The sequence below is a fragment of the Silurus aristotelis genome (assembly GCF_946808225.1).
Source record: "Silurus aristotelis genome assembly, chromosome: 17".
NCBI classification, from domain to species: Eukaryota; Metazoa; Chordata; class Actinopteri; order Siluriformes; family Siluridae; genus Silurus; species Silurus aristotelis.
In genome coordinates, this window is record NC_139590.1 from 20,148,279 (window position 1) to 20,176,177 (window position 27,899).

At 41.2% G+C, this 27,899-nt stretch overlaps 2 protein-coding genes across 5 annotated transcripts in view; both read right to left on the reverse strand.

Moving 5' to 3' along the window:
* Window positions 1-15,018, reverse strand: part of slc2a9l2 (solute carrier family 2 member 9, like 2) — a 96,876-nt gene extending 81,858 nt beyond the window's left edge. Inside the window, exons 1-2 of one of the 4 annotated variants that reach the window (XM_083566054.1) lie at window positions 13,938-15,018; window positions 1,712-1,779 (exon numbers count right to left, since the gene is read on the reverse strand). In XM_083566054.1, the coding sequence (XP_083422180.1) occupies window positions 1,712-1,762 (51 nt within the window). In that variant the 5' untranslated portion in view covers window positions 1,763-1,779; window positions 13,938-15,018. Of the gene's footprint in view, window positions 1-1,711; window positions 1,780-4,306; window positions 4,387-11,203; window positions 11,262-12,513; window positions 13,121-13,937 lie in introns of those variants that run through there. The other 3 variants (XM_083566053.1, XM_083566052.1, XM_083566055.1) reach the window with 3 other exon arrangements.
* Window positions 15,019-15,033: 15 nt separating this feature from the next.
* Window positions 15,034-27,235, reverse strand: wdr1 (WD repeat domain 1). Its single transcript, XM_083566050.1, has 15 exons — window positions 26,936-27,235; window positions 22,953-23,074; window positions 21,820-21,910; window positions 21,373-21,520; window positions 20,989-21,169; window positions 19,208-19,285; window positions 19,013-19,093; window positions 18,446-18,679; window positions 18,285-18,372; window positions 17,974-18,130; window positions 17,614-17,701; window positions 17,135-17,245; window positions 16,803-16,976; window positions 16,540-16,684; window positions 15,034-15,919 (listed from the first exon to the last, which is right to left on the reverse strand). Exons 1-15 carry the CDS (start codon window positions 26,949-26,951, stop codon window positions 15,813-15,815), a joined length of 1,821 nt encoding a protein of 606 aa, XP_083422176.1. The 5' UTR covers window positions 26,952-27,235; the 3' UTR covers window positions 15,034-15,812.
* Window positions 27,236-27,899: the final 664 nt, after the last annotated feature.

Here is a 27,899-nt window from a genome sequence, read left to right on the forward strand (position 1 = left end):
GGAGGAAGATCTTCAACATATCTTCATGGAGTTTGCTTCGCAGCTTTGGGTCTCCTAGTTCAAGTGTGGGGGGAAATTTCATTCTATAAAATCATCAACAGTTTTTGGGGAAGGAGCACATATGGGTGGCAAAGTCGGGGGTACCAATACTTTTGGGCAAAGCTCAAGATGCTTAAATGACAAGAAAAAGGCAATAGAAATCCCTTTCCTTTATGATTCCTCTTCCTGTCTCTGTCTCAGCATCTGTTCTTATCTACATATCTACATGTTTTTCCACCATCTTTCTCCCATTTGGACTAAGATCCGCCTCCTTTTCTTTTTGCATTGATATTTATAGCATTTAGCAGACTCCCTTATTCAAAGTGTCTTACAATGAGCAGTTAAAAGTGAAGGGCCTTCCTCAAGGGCCAAGCTCTACCTCTTCCCAACCAACCATCCATAAATCAGTCCATCCAACCCATCTCTCTTTCCTAGTTGACTTCCTGCACAGCTTCCTACAGCTTAGCTTTAGGAATGCGCCATTATAAAGACAGGATCTCTCCGGATGAACAGTTCACGCAGCTGTGTGGAAACATCTCAATTTTGACAATCATGACCTCCACAGGAAAATACAGAAAGTCCTTACAAGGTTTAGTCTTTTTGAAGTCGTTTTCATCTGTATGGAGTTTTTCTTAAAGAATTTGTATCGCAGTGCATCGTTTGTAAAAACTCATTTATTTATAAAGAATTATTCCATGTAGATGCACTACACTTTTATTATTTAGAAAGTGACCAATCATTTGTGATCAATATTCGATATGTAGATCGATTTCTTCTCGCGAAACTGCTTCTCGAGCGCGTTCTCTCAGCACCGCTGCCGCTACGTGTCCTGAGAGTCACATGGAATACAGATTAACATGGCAGAGGTAGAGCTGCGTCTTCCTGGAGACAGAACAGGAAAAGAACATCGGGTTTTATTCAATCTTTTTTTTTTTTTGCACTACAAAGGCCTGTGTGTGAAAGGAAGTCGGAAGGACGCTTTGCTGTCTGTCTGAACGAAGGATATAAAAGCGAACTATTGATTTTTTCCATTGCGTCAAACCGCGTTGTGTTGAATCGATTCAAAATCGGACCGCACTGCATCGTAATGGGGGGGGAATCGTATCGTATCGTATCGCATCGGTAGCCGCTTCATATGTATCTTTAATGTATCGTATCGTTGGCTATGCATCGCGAATCGCATCAGCCTCAGTTCTGGAGATGCACATCCCTAGTATGCAGTTGCCTGGGCGGAAAGGAGACGGTTAACTCGGCGACTAAAGTCAATAGCGCCTCACAGGGACGCTTTGAAATGAAATGGACTTTAAATGTGGACGCCTGATGTAAAGAGTTTCAAATGTCACGCTGCTCATCCACACAGACTGCAGCAAAAGTACATTTATGTTTTATAATGGCATACGTTTCTATGGGAGTTAGACATTACAAATAACGAATCCAAATAGTTGTATATTTTGCCCCAAAACTTCCTCCCGTACTCCCTTCTTGTCTTGCAGGTTTCCCTCTGCTCCTTTTCCCCCTTCCCTCCTTCCTTCCTCTTCTCACGTCCCTCTTTTCCCCAGAGAACACAAAATTCCATCTGCAGTCAGGTAACAGAGAAAAAAGGGTGATAAAAGAGAGAGAGGAGAATTCAGACCAAGGTCATTCTCACACACACACACACACACACACACACCTGTTTGGATGGGGCCGGCTCGTTTTCAGGGCTTCGTTGGACCTTTTCCATTTCAGAAGCTCAAAAGCCTGAAAGAAAGAAAATCCCCCAATTATACCCAAGGAGACACACACACACACACACACACACACAAACAGACGATCCCCTGCAGAAACAGACGAAACACACACTCTGCATACCAAATGAGATTACTATACACAACACAGGTCATATTCATCACACTCCTCATTCCAGTCTATAAATATTAGTGTTCATTATCATTACTGTCACACACTGTGAGGAACAAGATAGGAGAGAGAGAGAGAAAGAGAGAGAGAGAGAGAGAGAGAGAGAGAGAGAGAGAGAGAGAGAGAGAGAGAGAGAGACCAACATAAAGAGGAAGGAAGAGACAGGGAAAGAAGGAGAGCAATAAAAGAATGAAAAGGAGAAAGACAGATAAAAGAAGCGAGTGAAAAAAATGACTTGGGGGACTTGAGCTCCAGTTGTGTCCCACTTCATAAAGATTTCAGACACTGGACTTTAAGGATGAACAAACTCTTAATAACATTCTACATCTGCTGTTTCTCCATCATAGAACATCTCAAAGCTCTGGCATGGAGGAGTTGGGGTTGAATCTATAATGAGCTCAGATGTTAAACTAATTTATGAGTGGTTCCACAACTCCAACTGACTGTAGAAAGACTGTAGAAAGGATATTAGTCATAATCACACTCCTCATATTTCTCACTATTTAGTGTATTGTTTTTATGATTTATAATCGCATTCTTGGGGTCACCCAAACGAGTTTGCTTTTGAGTCTGGAGTTTTTCTCTGCCACAGTCGAACTTGCTTGCTTGAAATTATTGACGTTTCTTTTTTCATTCTTAGTTTCTGTTAAGCTGCTTTGAGATAATGTCCATAAATATCCACTCTCCACTTATGCGTAAAAAACATGCACCAATCAGCCACAACTGACAGTTGAATCCACTGACAGGTGAGACGAACGCCATGTCGTTACAACGTTCTCGTTACAGTGGCACCTGTCAAGGGGTGGGAGCTGGTCGATTTTTAAAAGCTGATGTGTTGGACGGAGGAAAATTAGGCAAGGGGAAGGATCTGAGAAAAGTGACAGCTCAACTGCCGAGGCAGAGAATCTTCAAGACGGCAGGTCCTACCAGGGTGTTTCGGGTATGCAGGGGTTAGAACCTACCAAAAAAACGATCCTAATAAGGACAAATTATGAACTGGTGTCAGGGTCATAGCCACGTTTGGGCCGACCCCACAGAATAACTAATTACCCCAACTTGCTGTAAAAATTCAGGCTCTGATAGAACGGAGTATCTCAGGCAGTGTTGGACGAATCACACAAACTATGTACTTGAGTTAAAGTAGAGATACACGAGGTAAATGCCTTTAAATGTACTTAAGTATCCAATGTACTATTATTTATTATGGGTATGTCTTATGATTTATGTCTCAAGACTCTATATCAACTCAGTAATGCAAAAAGACTCTAATGTTTGCTTGGCACATGATTGACATAATTGGCACATAAGAATCAGCACTGGACAGCAATAGAAGATGGTGACCTTGTCTGATCAAACCATCTTGTTCCTTTTATATCATATGAATATATAAGGAAAAGACATGCCACCAGGATGCACTATGGGAAGAAGGCAAGCTGACTGAAGCAGTATTATGCTCTGGACAATGTTCTTTTAAGAACCTTGGGTTCTGGAATACATCGGATGTTACTTTGATATGAATGACTACCTAAACCAACTACCTAATTGGAAACATTGGGAAAAAGTAATAGTTTGAGGAACTTGACAAAGAATTGACTTGGCATCTGCGGGATGTGCTGGACAAACAAGTCTGATCCATGTTGGCCCCACCACGCAAACCTACAATACATTAAGGATCTGCTGATAACAACCTGGTGCCATCTAACAAAGCACAGAGGTTTTTTGAAGTCCATGCCTTGAGGTAAGAGGTAATACTGTGTATGAGGACTTACTCAATATTAGTCAGATGGCTTTAAGTCATGCCTGTTCAGTGAATTTGGAACTTTATTAGTAAAGTTTCATATAACAGTTATTCATGCCATAGCTCAGGCAAAAACAACAATACAAACCAAAAAAATCATCACATAAAAAAATATCAGAAAAAAGTAATGACTAGAATGGAAAAAAGAAACTGTGAGAGACCGACACAGACAGAGTGAGACAGGGGATGATATGGCATTTATAATAATTAATATTGCACGAAGTTGTTTCTGGTTAGTACTGTGAGAAAAAGAAAAAGTATAAGAGAGAGAGAGAGAGAGAGAGAGAGAGAGAGAGAGAGAGAGAGAGAGAGAGAGAGAGAGAGAGAGCTCCCAATACAACACTACTGCCACCTAGTGAAACTGTAATTCAAAAGACTCATTATTACATACAGCTTTACTGCAACATTCACCGTGATGCTTCCCATCTTGCTGGAAGATTGAAATCCTGCATTGAAAGCATTGAAAAGACCGTATATCCATTGAAAACATTGTTTCTTCTTAGGACTTCAAGTCACAGAGTTGCATTCTCTTTTGCATTTAAAAAAAGTGTCCTGATATGGAAAACCTACCTGAGGAAGTGATCATTTTAGATGCGCCCTCAAATCCAACCACATCCCAAATTCCCATTGTGCCATCTACAACATCTCACTACATCCAGAAGTGGACGAAGTAAACAAAAACCTGTACTTGAGTAAAAGTAGAGATACACTAGGTAAACTATTACTCCAGTAAAAACTCCTATTAAGCTTTCACTTGAGTACTAAAGTATTTGCCTTCAAATGTACTTAAGTATCCAAAGTACTATAATTTATTATGGCTATAATGTTCCTATTATCATTTTCGATTCTTTGCTTAAACAACTTAGACTCTTAGCACATTAGTCCTTTAATATAATGAAATTAATCAGTCAAACACTAATTGATATCTTTTAAAATGATCATGAGCCAAAAACCTTCTTTTTTAACTATTTAAAAAAAAAAACGCAAAAATAAGGCAACGGGTGATGTGGCGAGTTTGAGTCAGAAGATTCTTTCGTCATTTATTACTCTCCAAATGTTCTACTTGCGGTTGGACTGATGCTGAACTGCATGTTCGCGCTAAGTGGATACCACCAAGCGGCAATCAAAACAGAGCGAGCGCTCGACCCTGATTTGGTGGCTTGCAGTGTGTTAAGCAGCAAAGTTTTTATCCTTATAAATAAATAAAAAGGAAGAACTGATTTTGGAAAATAAAGTTGAGTAAAAAGATATTTGACTTGTAGTGAACTGTAGTGAAGTTAAATTAAAAGTCTCCCTAAATGGAAATACCTCAGTAAAGTACAGATACAGATATAGATACACTTAAGCAGCTTAAGTACAATAATGAATTACATTTGCTTTGTTACTGTCCACCACTGACTACATCCCAAATTCCATTTGTGCATTGCCCAACATCCCACTACATCTAAACTTTCAATTGTGTCCTTCAACTTCCTGGCACATCCTGACATCCCATCCTGATATTTTTTCTAATATTGTTGAAACCACTGATGTTTTATGGCAGAACAGTTAATTACCATATTTAAGGCTAAAGGGCCATGTAGAATGGTTGTACCAGTGATGGGCCTTCTCTGCTGGCCTAAACACTATCAGCAGCACTGACTCCTTACTACATTTACAACCCAAATTCTAATATTTGTTTAATGAAATAGTATTGATTTATTCCCAACAGTTTATTCTCTTCTTTTGATAGCTTTTCTCTTGGCTGCACTGCTTCCAGTTCGTGTATGTGGATAGATTAGATTAGATAGGTAGGTAAGATTTTTTTGTCCAATCAGATTTCAGCCTCTATGTGCTGCCATGTCAATCTAATCTGCCCAGGGCCTTCAAAATCAGTACTGCTGGCCTTTTTACCATAGTCTCAAATAGAAATTAGTCTTACTTTAACCAATCAGATTTCATATTCGCCCCATAGGGCCAACTAGCTGGCCCAGAATAGTAGTTCCATCCTCTAATTGGTTGGTCAGAGAAAAACTGTTACAGCCAAGTTCGACTAGCAAAACACATCTGTAGTGCGCTGCACACATTAATTGATATTTTAATATATTGCGTTTTTGTATAGTATTGGTGGTTTATATATTTACGACGTGATAGTGGTTGTACTGAGAGGTGTATTAAGTCGGGTAAGTCACGAATAAAGGCCCAGGTACCAAATGCACGGCCCGCCACTGGGTTGTACCCCCCACATCCTGCTGCATACCAACAGCCCACCACATCCCTAGGTCCCATTTCGAGTTCTACTAGTTTATCGAAACCCTTGCACACAGAAATACCTTTTCATTGCACTATATATTAATTGCACTTTACCTCCTCCATCCTGCAGCATGCCAACAGACCCTCACCTCCCAATTTCTGCCAAATTGGCCCCTCATATCCCCTCACATACATTCAATTGCACTATACACCCCACAGCCTGCTAACGTCCCACTGTGCCCCTATCCTACCATGTTCACAATGTCCTTGTCTCTCGTTGTCTCTTTTTGTTTCCATCTGTCTGTCTCTCACTGTATGTCGTCCTGTTTGAGGTAAAAACCTGAGATTCTGAATTGCACATTCTAAACAATATTTTTGCTGAGTAATCCTCTCACCTGACAGTTTTGTTTGCTCAAAATGTAACACACACACACACACACTCTCACACACACACACACATGCAGGGAAAGCAAATATTGAGTGCTCAGACCCTCATTGTCGGACAGTGTATCATCTTTCTCAGATATCTGACGCCTCTGTTCTGAGAAGCAGCAGGAGTTTGACGGAAAGAGAACAGACTGAGCGGTTTCTGCGGTTTTCCTCCATTTGAGACTCTCTCTATATATGTGTGTGTGTGTGTGTGTGTGTGTGTGTGTGTGTGTCTTTGTCCTACTCCTAATGGTTAAAGCTGGCAAGTTTAAGCAAGCTTCAAGCAGGACAAACTCTCCGGCTCCCCCTATTTTCTTAAAGCGTTAGCTTAGCAAACACTTTCAGGTACCCGAGATCAGCTCAAAACTTAGTTGCCTTTGTCAGGAAGTTAGGAATTGGCCATAGACAAAATTTTTTAACAACCCTAAGCAGCAATACAAATCACAAAATAAACCCTTATATAATGGACCTTTGAGCTAGCTCGCTATCACTGGTGCAGATAATATTTAGCTAATAAAATGATAGCCTCTCTGCTTATATTGTATTAGTTTGCTAATTTATGAGGTAGTAAGCTATCTGTGTTGTAAAGGGACAGGCAGGCTCAATCCATCCACGTGCTGCACTAAATCTTTCGTTTGTTACAAATACACGGGTACAAGTAAACAAACCCTAATGTGGTTTATTGTACCAAGGAAAACACCAAGCAATGCCAAATCTCTTCTACATGCAAAGGACAGTTAATAAAGGACACAATCATGCTCATGTTTAATTTTTTTGGACTGGGAATGCATTTTTGGGTCCACTAATTTGACTAGATGAGCATTTAGCTCACACTTGGTTGTGGGTGGAAATTAGCTAGCTACCCAGCCAGTATACAAAACAAGTTGTATAGCGTTTCTACTTCCTGAGAATGCTGAGACAGGCACAGTTTCCACCACACATCCTCACAACCTTCTACAGTGGGAGCATCGAGAGCAACCTGAGCAGCTGCATCACTGCTTGGTTTGGGAATTGCACCGCCGTGGATCGCAAGACCCTACAACGGATAGTGAGGACGGCTGAGAAGATCATCAGGATCTCTCTTCTTTCCATCATGGACATTTACACAACACGCTGCATTCGTATAGTCACCAGCATTGTGGCTGACCACACACACACACAACCCTTACACACACTCTTTACTCTCCTGCCGGATGAAAAGATGTACAGAGGCATTCGGGCCTCACATCCACACATTCAAGACTCCACAACTTGAAGGAACTGGACTGACACACACACACACACACACACACACACACACACACACACACACACACAATCAACAAGCTGCTGTTTACATGTACAATATTAATTTTTTATTTGTATATGGACAATCCATTCTGTTTTTCCTTGTCTCATGTTGCCTCTTGTCTGTTTTTTGTTGCACTAAATGTTGCACATGTGCACTTTTTGTTGTTAGTTCAGAGTTATGTGTAGTTTTGTGTTCCTTTTGTTAATTCATGTCGTCGGAGCACCAAGATCCTTGAGAAACTGTGTACTGCACTGTATATGGTTGAAATGACAATAAAGACTACTTGACTTCTTTACTTTGGGAGAACATTTGATCAAATTGTGCCCAAAATATCAGGCATTCCATAGTAATTTCTCGTAAAGGCAACGCCATGTGCGCAGTTGTTCGGTTGTACAGATTAGCAACATGACAATGTTCAGATTAACTGCGTTCTTCCTTGCAAATATGTAATAAAGCTGGGAAACAACATGCTTAACTTGTAACTCTGGGTCTGATATATATTATTTATAGGGTACTATTTTTAATAGTAGTTACCGTATTTTCCGGACTACAAGCCGCTTTTCCCTGGGTTTTTCCCGGTTTCAAAAACTTATTCATGAAATAACATTAGACCAACGCACCTCACCTGTGTTCTGAGCTGCACGGCATCGGGAGAAAAAACGCACGGCGATGCCAAAAGATAAACTCCCGAGAGAAATAGTTGTGAAAGGAAGGAGGAAGACCGTGAACAATGACTTACTTGGTAGGCTACTGTTTAGATACAAGCCGTTGTAACGTGTTGAGTCTGGGTCATGGAAGAGCTCGCTAACTCCAGTTGCAACAGAAATCATATAAGCACAGACAGGTTTCCAAAACTCGTGCTTTTTTATTTTTCTTGGCAACAGCGTTACAGGTTAGTCAAAGAAACTTAGAAATGAGCATCAGAAAATAATAAGGACATATTCCTCGGTCTTGCACACATGCAGTAATAGCGGAAAAATGCGCTGGCAGGCTATTCCCAAAATGCCGCTCTCCTCTTAAAGGAGCCACAACATATTTCACCCGTTACACCGTGTAACAGACACTGTCTTTCATTAAAGCCTGTGTAAAGTTTATTAGTTTCAGTGTAGACACGGCTTATAGACAGGTGCGGCTTATTTATGTTCAAAATAAAAATCTTTGTCAAATTCAGTGGGTGCGGCTTATATATGGGTGCGCTTTATAGTCCGGAAATTACGGTATGTATCAATCTTTCTATACTTTATATGGACAAAAGTTTGTGGTCTATAAGACTGGCATGTGCTTTTGAGCATCCCATTCCACATTTGCTGTTATAATAAGATCCACTCTTCTGGGAAGATGTTCCACTAGATATTGTGGAGATTTGTGCTCATTCAGCTTGGAAAGCCAGGTAATGATGTAGGTGTGGTGAGAAAGCCTGGGGTGCAGTCAGCGTTCGAATACATCCCAAAAATGTTCAATAGGTTTCAAGAGCTATATAGCAGAAGATCTTGCACTCCAACCCATGTGAAACATATGTTCATGTAACTGGCTTTGTGCACAGTTGTTGTTATGCCCAACAATCATATGCTTGTAATACGATTGACCTCTAATGAGAGACATGAAGCTGGTCCTTATTATTCAAAAGGTTTTCCGAACTGGTGCTACAGATGACTTGTATTATGCCATTATGTAGGTGAGAGAGTTAGTTGGCTGCTCGGTTTTCACGTTCAATTTCATCAGATTGAAAATCTTCCCCCAGAGGGAGGTCCTGCTAAAAGTGTGTGCAGCTTAACAAAAGATTAAAACAAAACAAATGATAATAAATCTTTTTTTTTATTGGCTTTTTTTATTCACATTTTCTTTCTTCTCATATAGAGCATGGCAGGCCAAATCAAAAGTCACCTCAGGCCAACTGTGCCCCCAGGCGCTACTTTGGGCATCAGTGGTTTTCAGAGAAGTCGGAAACTTTATCTAAACTTCCTTTTGATCTGGCTCCTAAATCTACTGTCATTGTGCCAGGAGCAATAAATGTGGCCTGTTTATCTTTATGGCATATTATATCATTTCTCTTGATCTTAGGCATGCTGGAATGCAAGTCCTTTGTATGTTCGATTGCAAATCTGTCCTTCATTCATTGCTCGTCGCAACGGAATCATGCTAGCAGAAAGCTTATCTGTATGAGATTAAGTTTAGGAGATGAAGATCATGCTAACAGTAACCTGTAGTTTTCAATTCATTCTGCAACGAGGGCTGCATAGCGCTAACCCACTTCGCTCTGTCCTACTCTGATATACAAATTAAAGCAAAAGATCACTGTACTGTACTTGTATTTGTGACAATAAAGCCAATCTTTCTTTCAATCTGTATGAATTATCACATGATTCCTTTAAGGCTTTGACCCTTAGCAAGCCAGTCTTGGAGCTCTGAGGTCCACCTTTGTCCTTGTATTTCGAGAGGCCAAGGACGGCTCACCAGAACGCAAGGCTGGACAAAATCCAAAGGTAATTAACTACTAGATATTAAATCAAAATGAGCTCTTGGTCCTAAGATTTGGTTGCTAGGAAACATTGGTTTTAGTAATAGCTAACAGAACTCAACAACCTCCAAACTCCACACCATCTAAACCCCACACTGTCCAAACTCCACACCAACCAAAAGCCTTGCTGTCCAAACACCACAATGTCCAAACTCCTTACTGACCAAACTCCTCAGCATCCAAACACCACACCCTTCAAATGCCTCACTGTCCAAACACCACACTTTGCAAACTTCACACCATCCAAACACCATACTGTCTAAATTCAACACCCTCCAAACTCCACACCATCCAAACACCAAACTGTCCAAACTCAACACCCTCCAAACTCCACACCATCCAAACTCAACACCCTCCAAACTCCACACCATCCAAACACCACACTGTCCAAACTCCTCACCATCCAAACACCACACTGTCCAAACTCCACACCATCCAAACACCACACTGTCCAAACTTAACACCCGCCAAACTCCACACTGTTCAAAAACCACACTGTCCAAACACCAAACCATTCAAATGCCTCAGTGTCCAAACACCACACTGTTCAAACTCCACACCATCCAAGACCATACTGTCCAAACCCCACACTGTTTGATTGTTAACTGCAAACATTGATAGTCCAAGGCCATGTGCTTTTCTAGTCCATGACCTTTCCAATGCATGACACAAGACCGGAAGTTAAACAAAAGAAACAACAAAAAAAGAAAGCAGAAAAACATGACAAAAAAAGAGTATGTAATCAACCCTGACTTCAAGTGTGACGACAATTTACCCTGACTTCATCTATACACGAGAAGCACCTGTTACTCAGCAGATGCCCAATGCAATACTGTTGAATTTTTAAACAAGAACAATGACTCTGAGTAACACTGAAATAAACATGACAGTACAGTTAAAAGAAAGAAAGAAAGAAAGAAAGAAAGAAAGAAAGAAAGAAAGAAAGAAAGAAAGAAAGAAAGAAAGAAAGAAAGAGGCATGCTCTTATGCTACTTACCCTGATGAAAGAGAGTGAAATTTGACCAGCACATGAATGAATTTTGCTAACTAGCTCTCTCTCTCTCTCTCTCTCTCTCTCTCTCTCTCTCTCTCTCTCTTTCTTTCTTCCTCACCAATCATTAACTCCGACTGAGTTATCTTCCAGCCGTTGCGCGAAATCAAAACATGCCACGGAAGAAAGATATGTATAAACATATATAGAGATAGAAAAACAAACAGACGGAAAGAGAAAGTGAGACACAGATATAAAGAAATGAAGAGATACAGAGACAGAGAAACCAAAGCCTATGTATTCGACCCCAATTAAACTTGGTGAAGTAAATAGAAAAAAAAAAATACATTGAAATTAGGATCAAATCCTGTCAGGTTTTTTTCTTTTCCACCTTTAATGTGATATAGTACAGAAGTCAAGGTGAACTTTGAGGTATGGATTTTAATAAGTCCGACTTTCTACTCTGTATTATGTCGTGCAAATTCTCCGGTGAAGCACCTTTAGCTTGGAATCGACCAGGAAATGCCACAGTCTAGTCACAAGCTGCCACCACCATGCTTCACAGTGGTGTTCTTTGGGCTCTCTTATGCCATAGATATCTTTAAGAATCAGTTCTCGAAAAGTACCTGTCAGTGTGTAACACCTTTTGTGACGTACTTTGTCAAGATTTCAGCGGTCCGGACGGTTTCTCGTGAGAAAGAGATTCCGTGTAGCCCCGTGGTTTGTGCATTGTTTATAGATCATTAAAGATCGTTTAGATGTTTACATATTGTTTATACAACTGAGCAAATCAGGGTCAGGGGCCCACCAACGGCAGCTTGGTGTTGGACGCACACAATTGTGCACGTTTCCTTTCACTAAGATCCGAATTTGTTCCAGCATGATTCCATGAAGATATTCTTTACATGGGTTGGAGTGGAAGATCTCCTGCTATAGAGCTCGGGATAAATTGGAACACTGGGTGCACCCCAGGCTTCCTCACCTCACAAATCTCCACCAAATCTAGTGTTACATCTTCCCAGAAGAATGGAGGTTCAAAAAAATAATCATCTCACGGTCAGGTCTCCGTATAGGGAGAGGTGGTTAAAACCAAAAATTTAACACACACCCACAGCATTAACACCAGCTTAAACTCATTGTACAGGGAAAATTTGCTGATGAATCATGAGTAAAGACTACAGCAGTGTAGTGTAGCTCAACTCTCGCTTACACACACACACACACACACACACACACACACACACACTCACACACACACAAACATACACACTCAAAACCTCAAATAAGCTTCTTACACCAAACTCCATAAGACTTACCCAGAGTTTACAAATCCCACTTTCTCTTGCACTCTTTCTCACTCCTATTCTGGCTCCCGAGATCTCTGATCTCTCTCAGCTCTCACATGAGCTCCATTAGGGTAATTCATTTTAAATAACGACCCACCCCACCCCACCCCACCCCTCGCCTCCGCCACCCCAGGTCCCAAACCAACCGCAGGGCTTAGCGGCAAACACTGAGAATGACTGGAGTCACTATTTGCAAGCAGAGAACTTATGGAGCTATGGGCTGAAACACCAGCTAATCATAAAGACTTGAACTAGGATCCAAAACGACATACACAACGAGAATTCGAAATATTTCCGCAGAGACGTATGTAAGGCAGGTCCAGACAGGTTCGCCTGGTTAGGTCACAATCGACTGACTCCTTGAAGATCCCTCAATCATTTCATAACCTCTAATCTTCCAGGCGTTCATCTGGGTGTGGGTTTGATGACTGTAAATGCTGTCGTTTAATGGTTCCTTGAAGGGTCACCGGTCACAGAACGCATTTTCATCTCAATCCTGGCTCGTTCCCATGAGGATGTTCACTGCTTTCTGGTTCCTCTCAAGGTTTCTCCCTCATACTGTCTAGTTTTGCCCTGCAATTCCTTATTATGAAGATCTTTTAATGGAAGATCTTGAGTGGCCTGCTTATAGAACCCCCCAGGCCTACATCAGAACCTGACTTTACCAACACCCTTGTAGATGAATGAACACAAGCCTCAGAATATCTTCCCAGAAGAGTGGAATTGAGAGTCTTTAATGTGAAGAACAAGACGTCGTCCTTCGGAAGAAGGAGTCGTCTCAAAAAGTGATTCATTTCTTGTCCGAGTCGTTCGTTCTTTTATCACATGACTGTCCGAATCTTAACATTATTGTTTTAATAATTACGGGAGTCACGTGAAAAAAGAACTAATGATGCAGACCAGATGATATGAGAGAAGAAGCTACTCATTCTGTATAATCGTAATCTGTTCTTAGCTGCATTGTGTTGGGAATCTGTTTATTAAAAGTGTAACATTTAATTTGATTTCTGATTAAAGAAACGAATCAAATATAAATAACTAAAAAAAATAGATTCAAAGAACCGAGTCACTAAAATTGATTCGATCTTCCAATCACTAAGTAGGAATCACTTTTATTATTGGGGTTTGCCCGACGATCTGCATTGACGTGTGTAAGCTCGTGGCGCCATCTTCTGGCAATGTATCAGCATTGCTGTTTTGCAAAAACTATAAATAAATGTTTATTTATTTATTTAATTCATCTTTGTTATTTAAACAAGCGAAATTTAAAATATAAAAACGCGCACTTGTACAATTAAAATAAACGGACATGGGAAAATTATATCAATATATTACATTAAAATAAAAACTTTTTTTTTTTAAAGAAACCTTACAGCATTCTTTCGTACACATACCTTAATACAGCACGTGTGCCATCATACCAGTTCGGTGTTACCTGATCCCGCCTCCAAATGTAATCCCCTGACCAATCAGAATGAGATCACGTGTTCAGCACGGGCTCACGATGCAAGGGATTGGCTGGAAATGTCCAAAGCGACTCGAATAGGCTTTACTCATTTGCTAGGTTGCCAGATCCATCCGAAATGTACTCTATAGATGTAGCTCATTAGAATTTACAGTGACACTAAACGTTTTACACCAAATGTATGCAAATGTATAAAACATTCAGATTTCCCCTGTGGAATATTAAACTCCTAAAGGTAAAATCCCACGCTCCATGAGAAATTCATCTGGGGAATTTGGGAAATATTTCAATTGGGAAACTTATAGATATTTATGGGAATTTACAGGAAATTTGGGGAACTGTATATAAACTCTATCATATACAAACATTAACTTTAACATAAGCTGGCATGCATGCAACTAATAGATACAAAAAAAAAAACAGTTTTTTACTGATTTAATTGTTAGTATAATTTTGTTGTATATGTATATAATATTTGTGTAAAGTATTTGTTGTGTTGATTTCTGGAGAAATGCACAGTGCATATAGGGGGTGTGGCCTTAACAGCCTTGCAGTAAGTGTAAATGTGAACTATGAATGTGCAGGGTAGAAATTCCATTGAAATTGCATAAAAAAAAATCCCTTTCATAGGATTACCTGCATTTTTGGAAAATCCCCCTTTTAATTCATTAACTCCAATATCAAGGATCCAGCAATTTTGTAACTGTATCTGTAACAATAACCAAGTTGAAGCTTGAGCTTCAAAAACACAGACTGATGGCAGGACTTTCTTTTTCAGGATTATATGTAAAATGTAGATTTTATAGGAGGTCACATTGTGAAAACATTGAGATTTATGTAATCCTCACATCGTCACACAACCCCCACCATGTCTGATTATATGACTTGTTCTGAAACTCACATCTAAGCAATTCCCCAAATCCCAAAAACTTCAGGAGTTTCTGCACTGTTAAACTTTAGGTTCCACTTTTCGTCACATAAAACACAAGCTTCAGTAAAAAGGGAAAAAAAAAAAAGACAACACGTTTGTGCATAAAAAGTGTTCGGCTTTATTCTCATCAGTTATTAATGTTATTATTAGGATGAATCACATCCACTCCAGTGAAAAAGTGGAGGCTTATAATTAACACAAACATACCCACGATGTTGGAGACAGTGGACAGAACACCCGTGTCTCAGTCCCACGCACGCACACAAACACACACACACATACATACACACTACAGTATTTCTCTGGACTGTTCCGTTTCCGCTTTACAACCTATTATTGCTCCCTGAACAAACCCACACACACACACACACACACACCCTCTCAGCAAAATGCATAAACAGACCAAGGTCCGTTATGTAAGCGCGAGACACAGTAAAAGAGCAAAAAAATTTACCTCCACCAAAGTGTAACAGTAACCGTGGTGTTACATCAGGAGTTGTGTTGATTTGTGTTAATAAAAATATAATTGTCGACACTTAGTGCGTGTGTGTGTGTGTGTGTGTGTGCGCTCGCGTGCGTGCGTGCTGAACGTTAAACAGATGCAGGTCTCACTCTCATGCCTCTGGAACGTCACTCCTTTTAAATGCAGATGAGAGCGAAGGAGCGTGTTAACTGACGGAAGGCAGAATGGACACGGATACACACACACACACACACACACACACACACACACACACACAGCTGAGATTACTGGCACATGAGAGAGAGAAAGAGCGAAAGAGAGCACACAGGTCTGAGTGAGAGCGAGAAAGATGGGTGTCCTACAGCAGTCCCTGTCCCTGCTGATCCTGCAAGTGTGTGCATAGAGAGTGCTTAGATTTTTATCGTCCACTGTTTCACGCACGCGTCGTGAGAGGTCGTGACGAGAGTGCGTTCGTCCAGCCAGGCCAAGCCGCTGACGTGGTGCAACCGGTGAGAATCTGGAACACACACAAAACACAAAACCTCAGACACACCGTTTGGGAAGAACATGGACTGCGAGGACAAACGTTCGTGGACACATGAGCATAAGATGAGCAAGAAATTGTTTGCGGAATCTCTTTTCTGGGTCGATGTTCCACTTGATCTTGTGGAGATTTATTCGGCCACAAGGGCGTTAGTAAAGTCAGGTAGTGATGTAGGTGAAGTGAGGAGGCCCTGGGGTGCAGTCAGTGTTCACATTCATCCCAAAGTTTTTTTATGGGGTTCTTTTTTATATGCATTATAAATGTAAAATATTAAACGATAAAAAGTCCATGATTTTTCTCCCAGCATTCTAACTTCTCAGATTAAAGTTTCCGTCTGTCCTGACTGGACGAATATGTGACTGCTGCCTGTTGTGTGTTCAGAGATGGTCTTTTGCTCGCCGTGGTTGTAAAGAGTGATTACGCGAGTTACCGTAACCTTCTTGTACCAGCATGAGCGTTCTGATCAAATACAAATAAAAAGCCATTTCTGCACAACACACCGCTCTCACTGAAATTTTTCTCACTGTGATGTTTGATGTAAACATTAACTGAACATGATCAAGGGTGTAGCATCCAAGTGTGAGGGCGTGTACCAGGAATTTTGATCCTCTTTTCGGGATCGGAGACGGACCAGACGTACACCAGCATGTCCATCCCTCCGGAGGCAAAGTGATCGTTATCAGGACTCCAGCACAGACACACCACTTTAGCATGATGGCCATAGTATTCATTTTTAACCTGCACATGGGGTGAACACACACACACACACACACCTCTGATGATACTCCAACAAATTGATGATACTGATAAGATTATCTAAACATTTTTACAACAATGCAAATGGATCTTTTTTTACCTTGTAACCGTCGGCGACAGTGTACACAACAATGATTTTCTTCTCGTTCGAGGCAGCGAGAAACGCCCCATCTTTGGAATACCGCAGATCGGTTACAGGGCCGTTGGTATCCAGAGCCTTCCCATCGTCCTTCAAGGTGTTCCCCTGGACTGAGTAGAGGTAGACCTTTCCATCCTACACACACACACACACACACACACACACACACACACACACACACACACACACACACCATTGCGTAAGATTTCCTGGCTAGTTTTCTTAATATAGATTCTCTAACTAGATGAGCGGCATGAAACCAAATGAAATGCAAATCTGAAACGGCTCCTTACAGCTCCGCCCACTGCCACCGTGCCACCCCCGGGGTGCATCGCACCCACTTCTGGCTCATAGCCCAAATTGTCCAGAGTGAACACTTTCTTCTTGTCCTTCAGAAGCACCACCTACAGAAAAGAGGAAAAAAAAAAAACATGCAAATCAGAGGAAAATGATATACACACCAGGACAGCGAGATTGGACAAGATTTGGTCTGATTATCAGAGTTTCTGCAAGTCAGATTTAAGACTTTTTAAAGAACATTAAGAATGAAATTTAAAACCCATATCTCGGAAACACAAATATGTTGTCGGACATCAGAAACAGCAGAACTAACGGTATGTGGGTGTTACGGCAGAGTGAAATGTAACCACGGAAACAACTGGCAAAAAAGTAGAAGGGAGGGAGGAGGACGAGAGGTGTCTCTCCGGTGTCTAGCCTGGTGTCTCTCTAATAAACAAACAAACATGCAACCAAATGTGCGTGCAAATATTACCTGGCCAATACACACAGCTACGGCTAATCCTCCTGCCCCGACAGACACGGACTTCGGCTGAGTGTCCATCTTCGTCACGTCAGAAGCGCTAACACACAAACACACACACACCAAAGAGTGTCTCAGTGTGTGCGCTAGATGTGCAATAAAGCAATTTATTGTGTACTTTTAAAACCCCATTCCCATTTTCACTTCCTTTCTCAAAGTTGTTAAATGGCTCAACTGATCAAACCAAAAGTATGTGGACACCTGCGCATTACACCCATTTCTGTAGAATATAATTGTATAGTCATTTCTAATTTCCCTTCACAACCCCTATACACAAATAGAAGTTATACACTCTACTCTGCACGGGTTTACCTGTACTCTTTCTTGTGCAGGTCGGTAAAGCGGACAGTGTCGTCCATGCTGCAGCTCACCAGTTGGGCAGACTCGTCCACGACAAGCCTACCCACGGAGTTTGTGTGTCCTTTTCCTGACAGGGCATCGTTCTCGCCGCTCTGAGCGTCCCAGTAATGTACACACACGTGTTAAGGATAACAATGCCTTATAAAGCCTTATAACATGAGGCCAGATTTATAAGCAGCAACTAATAATTATGCTGTAACTGGGGACAAAAGTCTGTTCATGTGGATCATCTGCCTCAGATTCTGTTTGTGTAAAAAGGATATTGATGTGTCCGTCATGGCTGCCCGAGTAGATGATGTTCTTCCCGTCGTCTTTATGTACAGTCACACACTGAATGGATTTACTGTGCCCCTAAACAGTAGCAACAAATTATAATTAATATCCGATAGGCTGTGTTCCAAATCGACGTCTTTACTGTACTGACCTTGACGGTGCGAATCGGGCGGTTCGGGTTGCTCTTATCCAGGTAGTTGATGTATCCGGACAGCGAAATGCTCAGGAGGTGATTTTTCTGCCACAGGCAACCCAGCTGCTGATCCAGAACGTCGTTGCCAAGTTTAAAGGTCGTCACTGCGGTACCGCTCGCCACGTCCCATAATTTGACGGTCTTATCGCCGGATGCGGAGATAAGCTGAGTGCTGTCCGAACTCCAACTCACCTACGAGGGTTGAGTCAACGCAATCGATTTAATGGTCTGAAGTCAGAACTCAGGTTCTGACATTCTGCGGCATTCATCACCAAATAACATCATATTTATGAGACGGGGGGGGGGGGGGGGGGGGGGAGTGGAAGTGGTTTTAGGGCCCAAATCAAAGTTCTAACAAAAGGTCCGGTGTATGAAAGAAAGCAGCTGAAATGTCACTGGGATGTAGCAACCCTGTGGTTCAGCCTTGCAGATAAACCACGGGGTTGCTACATCCCAGTGAAATTTCAGCTGCAGACACAGCATGTATACACACAGTCTTATATGCAGCGAACGAAACATACGTACGGCGTAAACCCCGCCGTCGTGAGCTTTATCTCCTCCCAGCGATCCCAGGTGTTCTGCCGTCTTGCCATCGAAAATGAAAATCTGAAACGAGAGGGAGAAAGACGCGGAAATTAAAGCCGATGACAAAAACAGTTTGCTACAGCCTAGGAAACATTTGCATAAAGAATGTGATATCAGAATTCCCTTTGTCTTTACCTGTCCGTCAGCGCCGGCTGAAACGAAGCGGTTTCCATCTGGCGAAAAACGGACACAGTTCACAAAGCGGCTGTGAAGCTGCAGAGAGAGCGAGAACAAAACAAATCAACACACCACAGCTTTAGATTAGAAAATAAAGGCAAACGCGTATAACCAAAAGGTCATCGGTCAAATCCTCTAGACATCATGTTATTTTAATGATTTTGAACATCTAATTCCACATTTAGTGCCTATTTGCTGTTATAATGGCCTCCACACTTCTGGGAAGATGTTCCACTGGATTTTGTTGAGATTTTTTCCTCTTTCGGCCACAAGGGTGGTCCTAAAGTCAGGTAGTGATGTAAGAATCGATTAACATTTTTTTCCCCCACTCTGCACGTTCTTCTTCGCTCTCCGTCGCTGCATGCACCTTCATTCAAATGCCTCTTGCGCTGCGGTATTTGCATTCGTCAGAACCACCATGACCTAGACTATTTGTTTGTTAAATACACAGGCAAAACCCAGAGTTAAAAGGCTGCAGTGATTACCCCGAGTCACTACACACTATACAAATCTCAGGCAACGTAGTTTTAAGGGTTTTTTCCCCCCTTGTGTTGACTCGAGTGTCTCCAAATATAAACTTCTTAAAATATAAACTATGATCCGGATTTGATGTAAAACGTCTTTGTGAATTGAGCACGACAAACCGAGAAACATAATTAAAATGACTGTACATTACAATCAATATGTTTTGCTATAAAGGCTTCGGACTATAATTGCTGCGAGCTTGTTTGCGCTCAGGTTCTCGTCGATGAATAGCTGATAACATAAACAGTGGTTTCTTCATCACATGCCATGGTGTCCCCTCACTACCGACTCACTGGGGATGGGGACATAGATGGGGAATAACCTGGAATTGTTCTTTAATAAAATTAAATGTTAAAGATTTTCCCAAGCGCCAACTCTCAAGTCTCTCAACTCTCAAGTCAACTCCCAACTCTCTCTTCTTACATTTAAAACTGAAAAATCAACAGAAAAATAATTATGCAAATGTAAGAAAATTTGTGACATTGACCATCTAAAACACCTTTGCATAAAAGGTCAGATTTCCTTGAGTCCTGTTGAGGCAACTCTAATGGATTCGATCACTGGGTTTCACACAAACCTTGGTTCATCTGGTTTAACATGAGCTCGTGTAGTCTGTAATGGTTTGAGATTTAATTAAAAGGCAAAAAAGCGAGTGCATGCTAAATACCAAAAATATGTGTCTATATTTGAAGGGGATTTTACATTTCTATCGAGTTGGTATGCTGATGATACACATTTATGGGGACTCGGATTTATAAAACCGCAGAAGCCTGACATTAGCTGTATGCATACGAGAGAAGCGGCGAACTAAGCAGAATGTTTTATGACTTTTCCACTTAGCTTAAAGTTATAAAAACAATTAACGTAATGAAAAATAAATTCCAACTCCTGTATGTGTGCGAGAGTTCCTTTGCTAGTAAAAGTGTAAGAGTAAACATGCTCAGGCACACATCACATTCCTGTTAATGGTGTCAAAACCCACAGCACTCCTCCTTTTTCCATTCCAACACACAAACACACACACACACACAAAATCAGTTACAATAAGTTTCATTCTTCGAGTACAAGCACCAGTCTGGGAATTGGCTTATATAGTAATTTGGGATGGAATTTATAAATGGTGTTTGTGCGTCCTACATAATGAACAGAGAAAGTGTGTGGTTTGTCTCAGAACTGATCTTGATTGAGATCGAGACAATTAAAAGAGAACGTACGCTGGTAGTGCCCTTGAATTTAAAAGGTGGTCCCTCGAAGAAGGTGGTGCAGTTATCGTCGCTGCCGGTGACCAGTCTGTATGGCCTGGTCTGCTTCAGGTCCACGCTGTTAATGATCTTGCTGTGTCCGACGAGCTCACCCACTGAGGAGCCCGAGTCCCACAGGAACACTGCACCGAACCTACACACACACACACACACACACACACACACATTACTTCTTCCTCTTGACCAGTTTGAACCTCAGTCTACAGTGTAAATAAGAGCTTTATCACTGCTCCTTAGGCAGAAATATGGATAAACACGAAACAATTCTTTTTATAGGACACGGTCACATAATATTTCCCCTTTTCCTATGACAGCCGTTATAACTTTGTGACTCACTTCTCTCGTCCCTCGCCCACCACGGCGATCCGCTTGCTGTCCTCCGTCCAGGTAATGTCCTTTATCTTTCCTCCAAACGGTTGATACTCGTATTTCAGCAAGTGCTCCTTCTGGGTCGTGTCCCAAATGCGTATCTTTCCGGACACATCTAAAGTGCGCAGAGAGATGCGGAAGTGTTTAGAAACGGTCAGGCCAGGAGGACAAGAAGAAGCACTCTCTCAGTATGTGCTCCAAATCCACCCTGCTCACTGAACAGTGTGTAATTGTGGAATGGGACACAGAGACAAGATACAATGTCACACACCGTGTGTGCACCTGTGAGAGAATGGAGAACACTAACCATTCGCAGTCGTTCTTTCCATTCTCTCTCTTACACACACACACACACACACACACACACACACACACACACACACACACACACTAAAAATAACAAGAATTTATCACCTCCTGAGGCAATGTAGAAGCCGCTGGGTGCGTATTTGGCAACGATGACTTGGTGAGGATGTTCCGTGTAGACGTCGGCAATAGCAGGATTCTGTATCGCAAACACACACACACACACTCAATGGTTAATGCTTATAAATGATTGAATGACTCTCCTGAGTGACAGGCATCCCCGGGTCACCAGTGATCAAGTTTAAGGTCTAAAGTTAATGTTCATTAAGGTAATATCTTTAACCATGGGTTCTGGGTCCCCTGAGAAAAAAAATAAATAAAAATACACAGAAATGGCCTATAACCCCGTTCCCGCTCCCAACCTGTGATAGAATTTTAATAGAATTGTCCTGTATACGAAAAACACACTGTATTCGCATATAATCATAACATTAGATGACGTTTTTTTCCCCCCCTTCAATTAGACTGGCTCTGTCAGGAAACATCATCAGTTCTGTCCGCTACTCTTTAACCCAGCTTGGGGCAGCGTGATTCCCACCCCACCGGGCTTCATTATTGCTTCATACAGATCCCACTGGAAGCAAAAATAACTCGAAAACCAACAGTGAACCTACTGCTCTATAATTGGCCTCTAGAAAGGCAACCAAATGTGTTGATTTTTTTTTTTTTTTATGTTGGTCATTCGAAAGAAGTAATTACGTGTTAAAGAAAATCAAATGCAAGTGCAAATGAGGACGTTTGTTTAAGATCCAATATAAATGGTGCTGCCACTGAATTGAAGTTTTCAGGCAAATTAATTGTTTTGTAGACTTATGTAGATAGGAGGTAAAGCTGCTAGCAGGTTTAAGAAAGTTACATCACATCTCTCACGTTGAGGAATGAACCGGTAACATTTTATTTAGAACAGAATATCTAGGTATCCGGGGAAAAGAAACAAAACATGTCTGTACAACACTGAGTAAGTTATGGTTTTAAATGTAGATAATAAAAGGTTAAGAAATAGATATTAAATGAGAATCGATTATTCAAAAACAACAGCACGCTTGCCTACATGGACAGGTCTTTATATCCAGCACCGTACTCAGCCAACTTTTTACCTACATCACATCTGCTCATCAATAATGTCCCGTTCGTGTTTATAGTCACTTCAGGATGAACTTTATAAAGGACCAAGATCTTACATCAATATTCCTGATGATGACACTCTTGCCATTTGTGTACAGGAAGTTGTTCCCTTTTGGGTCCCCACCAATAACCTTGGCCACGCCCCTCTCCATCTGAGGAAGGCTGGCAAACAAGTGCTCTGTAAGAGATCAGCACAAACACATTTTTGAATACCACATACAACAAGGTGACACATTTAACACACAGTCATTGTATTCATCCAGCGCCAGCTCTCCTTGGGCCAAACACCAAATGGAAGTGCTAAATGCTTTGAACTAGTTACTCGCCTTGCTATCACACTCATGTCCCCCGCTCTCTTGTGTAAATCAAATGCTTAGCTAGTGCATAGTGGTGCTCCAGCTAGAACGCTTACATGTTATACCTTCTACCTACAGTGTCTGTGAAAAGTGTGGAAACACCTCGTCTTTTATGGGGGTTTTTAGAACACGTATATGTTCCTTTTGTTTCTATGCAACAAACTCGGTCATCTGACATGAAGATTTCCTCTGACCAAATGCATATATAAATGTAGATATTCCACGGTAATTTCATTGAAAAATCCTCCTTTAGCATGAATAACAGCTTCAAACACACTTGGTATATTCTTGTAAAACTCGCCAGAGCTGTTGTTTACTTTTTTTCTGACCTTGTGACCCAGTTCATCCCAGAGCAGTTCAATAGGATTTAGATGTGGTGACTGGGCAGGTCATTCCATGACAGATCGATGGACAATGCTGACCGAGCTTGGCTCATTGTGTATGGTGAAGTTGGTTCTAATTAGCTGCAGTCCAGACGGAATCGGGAAGTCTGTCGTGTCTTACACGAGATCTTCCGTTAGAGGCAGAAACCTCACATTCGGACTTCGCAGAACTTGTGTGGGTTTGCCTTCTAATACGTTTGTTGCATAGAAACCACGAGGAACGTACCTGGGTGTCAAAAACCATTAAAGGCTGGTTTCCACAGGCTCTGTATATACAGCTAGAGAACCCTCATTCTGAATTAGTACACCTGGTTACTGTGTGTCTGATTTCTAAGGCTTAGCCACCATGTGTGCACTTCACCTGCAAGAAAGAGCCACTATACTTCAGCTACACTGAGGTACCACTTACTCTTCGACAGCATTCTAACTAGCTACACCTACAGCTAGTGCATAACCAGAATTAAACTTCAGCACCTATTCGGCACACGTCTCGCAACGCAAGGCTCTTGGGCCAAGTTAGTTTGAATACTTTTGCACATTTTTAGCAGGTGACCTTGAAAACGGTAACAAACTGAAACAACGAGCAGCTGTTCTCCGTCTTACAAAAAGTTCTTCTGTTAGAGGCGTAAATGCCACAATTGGACTGTAGCTGTAGCGATGCTTAGCTTGTGTACGCTCTAATAAAATGGTGTGTACCGCCTGACCACACGTTAATCAACGTATCCTTTTGTATCCCAACCTAATGTCTTCTTAAGTTTTAGCTTGAATGCTCAACTTGCGTAAACTTAAAAAGCTAATTAGTTAACACATTTTCCAACAAACGTCTCAATTCATTACTGGAACACGTTACTTTTAAAGTTACATTTAATGCTTTGGAAGACACTTTCACCAGTCTCTCTCTCTCTCTCTCTCTCTCTCTCTCTCTCCCCATTTCTCTCTTTATAGATCCTAGTTAATATGACAATGTCTTAATATTAATTATGAAAAACAAGAAGTGAAAACCCGCTGCCGGCTACAAGATGCTGACACTAGACGCTTACGAACACGCAAAAATATAAAATGAATTATTTAGGAAGTTCAACCTGGTTTGGTTCAGCTACCAGATCTGACATTAGAAGACTAAAGAGGACCGTTCACACTGCTGAGAAGATTATTGGTGCTCCTCTGTTCACGATGAAGTGTACACCACCGAGTGAAGAAAACGAGCATGGAAGTTCACCAGGGACATCCCGCACCCACCTCAGCACCTCAAACAGCTCCTGCCAAGCACTACAGAGGACACCAAGAACTACAAGACACAAGGATAGGTCCCGGTCCCCCCACCCCCTTTTTTTCTTTATTTTCTTTTTTTTTTAGAAAAGCTAAACATACACACTGCCATAATTGCACCCGTTTACCTTAGATCAGAGCTGCTTAGACTTTGTCCTATGAGGGGCCAGAAATCTAACTCGATGGAGAGCTGCGGGCTAAAAGGAAACGAGGCATACAAAATTCTTCCAAATCAGCACACAATTTATCTCTCGCCATGTGCCACTGCCTCGATCTCTACGTAATTAGCTGTTCGTTGAGTTTCAGAAAATGCGCTGGACCTGCACATGAAATGCATTCAAATAAAAAGCCAAAATCATGTATTCTCTTCTTTATTTACACTCCTTGTTCCTTGAAATGAAAAATGTCATGTTATATAAGGGAAGGGAAATATGCTCCAGCTTTAGCCCGCTTGCCCTAGTTTGGGCATCTATGATTTCGATAACGTGAAGCACCTAAATCTCAGGTTACTATAGAAACCACAGCAGATTTAAACGAGCATATTCAAAAGTAATGGACGCTTTCTGACTAATCGAAATCAAGGACACCATCAAGTTACTAAACTGTACAACTTTAACAAAGAGATTGTTTGAAGTTTAAATAGGTTGGCATTTGCCACAGTGAGAAACCGGATAGACCAATCAGAATGGTGCATTCTTCCCATTCCAGATGTTACTCCACACACTATGAAGAAGTGATATTTAGCTTCCAAGATCTGACACGTCTATTTAATCATCTATTTATCCATCAATATTTTTAATTAGCTATTTATTCATCTATCTATTCTCATCAATCAAAATATCCATCTATTTAGCCATCTGTCTCTGTCTATCTATCTAAAGATCCATCCATCCATCTATCTATTCACCCATCTGGCTGTCTACCTGTGTATCTATCAATCCATCAATCAACCCATTCATCCATCTTACCATCTGTACATCTCTCTCTATTAATCCATCAATCCATCCATTTATTTTTTAAACCATCTAGTTACCCATCCATCCTTCACCTCTATCCATCTATTTAACCATCTGTCTGTCTACCTGTGAATCTATCTATCCATCAATCCATCCATCTAACCATCTGTATATCTCTATCAATCCATCCATCCATATTTTCAACCGTCTAGTTATCTATCCATCCTCCACCTCTATCCATCTATTTAACCATCTGTCTGTCTGTCTACCTGTAAATCTATCAATCCATCAATCAATCAATCAATCCATCCAAGCATCTGTGTATATATCGATCCATCCATCTATCTTTTCAACCATCTAGTTATCCATCCATCTATTTAACCATCTGTCTGTCTACCTGTGTGTCTGTATCTAACCATCAATCAATCCATTTAACAATCTATGTATCTCTCTATCCATCCATCCTATAGTTATCCATCTGTCCAGCCATCACCACCATCCATTTAACCATCTATCTATCTATCTATCTATCTATCTATCTATCTATCTATCTATCTATCTATCTACTTCTTTCTATATACACACCCATATATCTATTTATTTATCTATTCCTCTATACATACACGATCAGCAACTCTAAAATGCAGGAACGTCCTGAATCTTTAACCCCCAAATAAAATAAAGCACCGGGAAGACACGAGGAGTTTTTCTCTCTCGCCATGTCAAAGCTAGAATAAGGTTTGATTTCTCGCCATGTCCAAATTCTGTCCTTTTCGGGCGGCTAGTGTCATGTTTACATTCGCTTTAGCTTGTTAGCCGCTTCGCTAATGTTTAAATGAGACTGAAACACCGGTAAAGTCAGCGCGTCTCTTTCTGGGTTTATTTTCTACTGATATTTATAAACTACATGCCAGTAGAGTGCGAGCGGTCAGTGTTACATAAACCGCATACAAAAGCCAAAGCTGGCGGTTGGAAAATAGTCGCTGTCTTGAGCTCCAGCCCCTAAAAACCAGGGAACCCGATTTCCGGGTATCGCACCCCGGACCCGGGGCGCACCTGACGCGTTACTACTTACTCAGTTCGTACGCCATGTCTGTGCGTTGGTCCTCCGCGACGCGCTGGAGCTATTGGTATTTATTTTATTTCTTTTCAGAATGAATGGCAAAACGGAGCCGACGCCCGGTGTGGTTCGTTATGTTCAGTCTCCTGCTGCCGGTCGCTCGGTCTCCGCCTAATCACTCACACACAACGCGGAAGCAGGCGCGGCTCGAGGGATGCGCGCCTGTGTCCATATATGGTAAAGACGGCTCGCGCGCTACGCCTCTCTAAAGTTTCTACGGATCGGGCGCGCTCGAGCACAATACGCAACCCAAGGACCCCTTTTGGACAGCCGAGGCGTCCGCCTAATCAAAATTCCAACCCTATTTAATAATAACGTATAAATATTTTTTTTCCAGTTTGAAAACAACCTCTTTTCTTGAGGAACATTTTATTATTTTCTTAAATATAACAAAGACAGTATAATCTAGAATATAGCTTCTGTAATAACACATCTAGTATATGTATGTATGTATATATATATAGATAGATAGATAGATAGATAGATAGATAGATAGATAGATAGATAGATAGATAGATAGATAGATAGATAGATAGATAGATAGAGATGTGAATGCATTTAGAGTGAAATCATGACAACAGGCACATTGTTTTTTGTTTGTTTAATTGTTTGTTTGGTCATTCTTCCAAGACAGGAAGCCACCGGGATGCGTTATTTGCAAGTCATGCAGGCTGTAGTGCTACACCAAAAGAGAAAATGACGTCACAGGAATCAGCAAGAACAGTGATGGTAGTGTTGTGGGTTTACAGGCTATTAAATGTACCATGAGTCATGGTGAAAACTAAAATATAGTTTGTGTCGGTAAGAATTGCTCAGTGGCCGAGAAAAATCAGAGGCAATAAAAGTATATCTACATACATATATACATGCAGTACCAGGCAAAAGTTTGGACACTTTTTCTTTTCCTTTTACTTGTATT

What these genes read in the sequence shown, in the direction of transcription:
- wdr1 (XM_083566050.1), bottom strand. An exon ending in CTTCTACATTGCCTCAGGAG is followed by an intron (nt 21,521 to 21,819) that starts GTGATAAATTCT and finishes TGCGCACTTTAG; the next exon opens with ATGTGTCCGGAAAGATACGC. An exon ending in GTGGGCGAGGGACGAGAGAA is followed by an intron (nt 21,170 to 21,372) that starts GTGAGTCACAAA and finishes GTGTGTGTGTAG; the next exon opens with GTTCGGTGCAGTGTTCCTGT.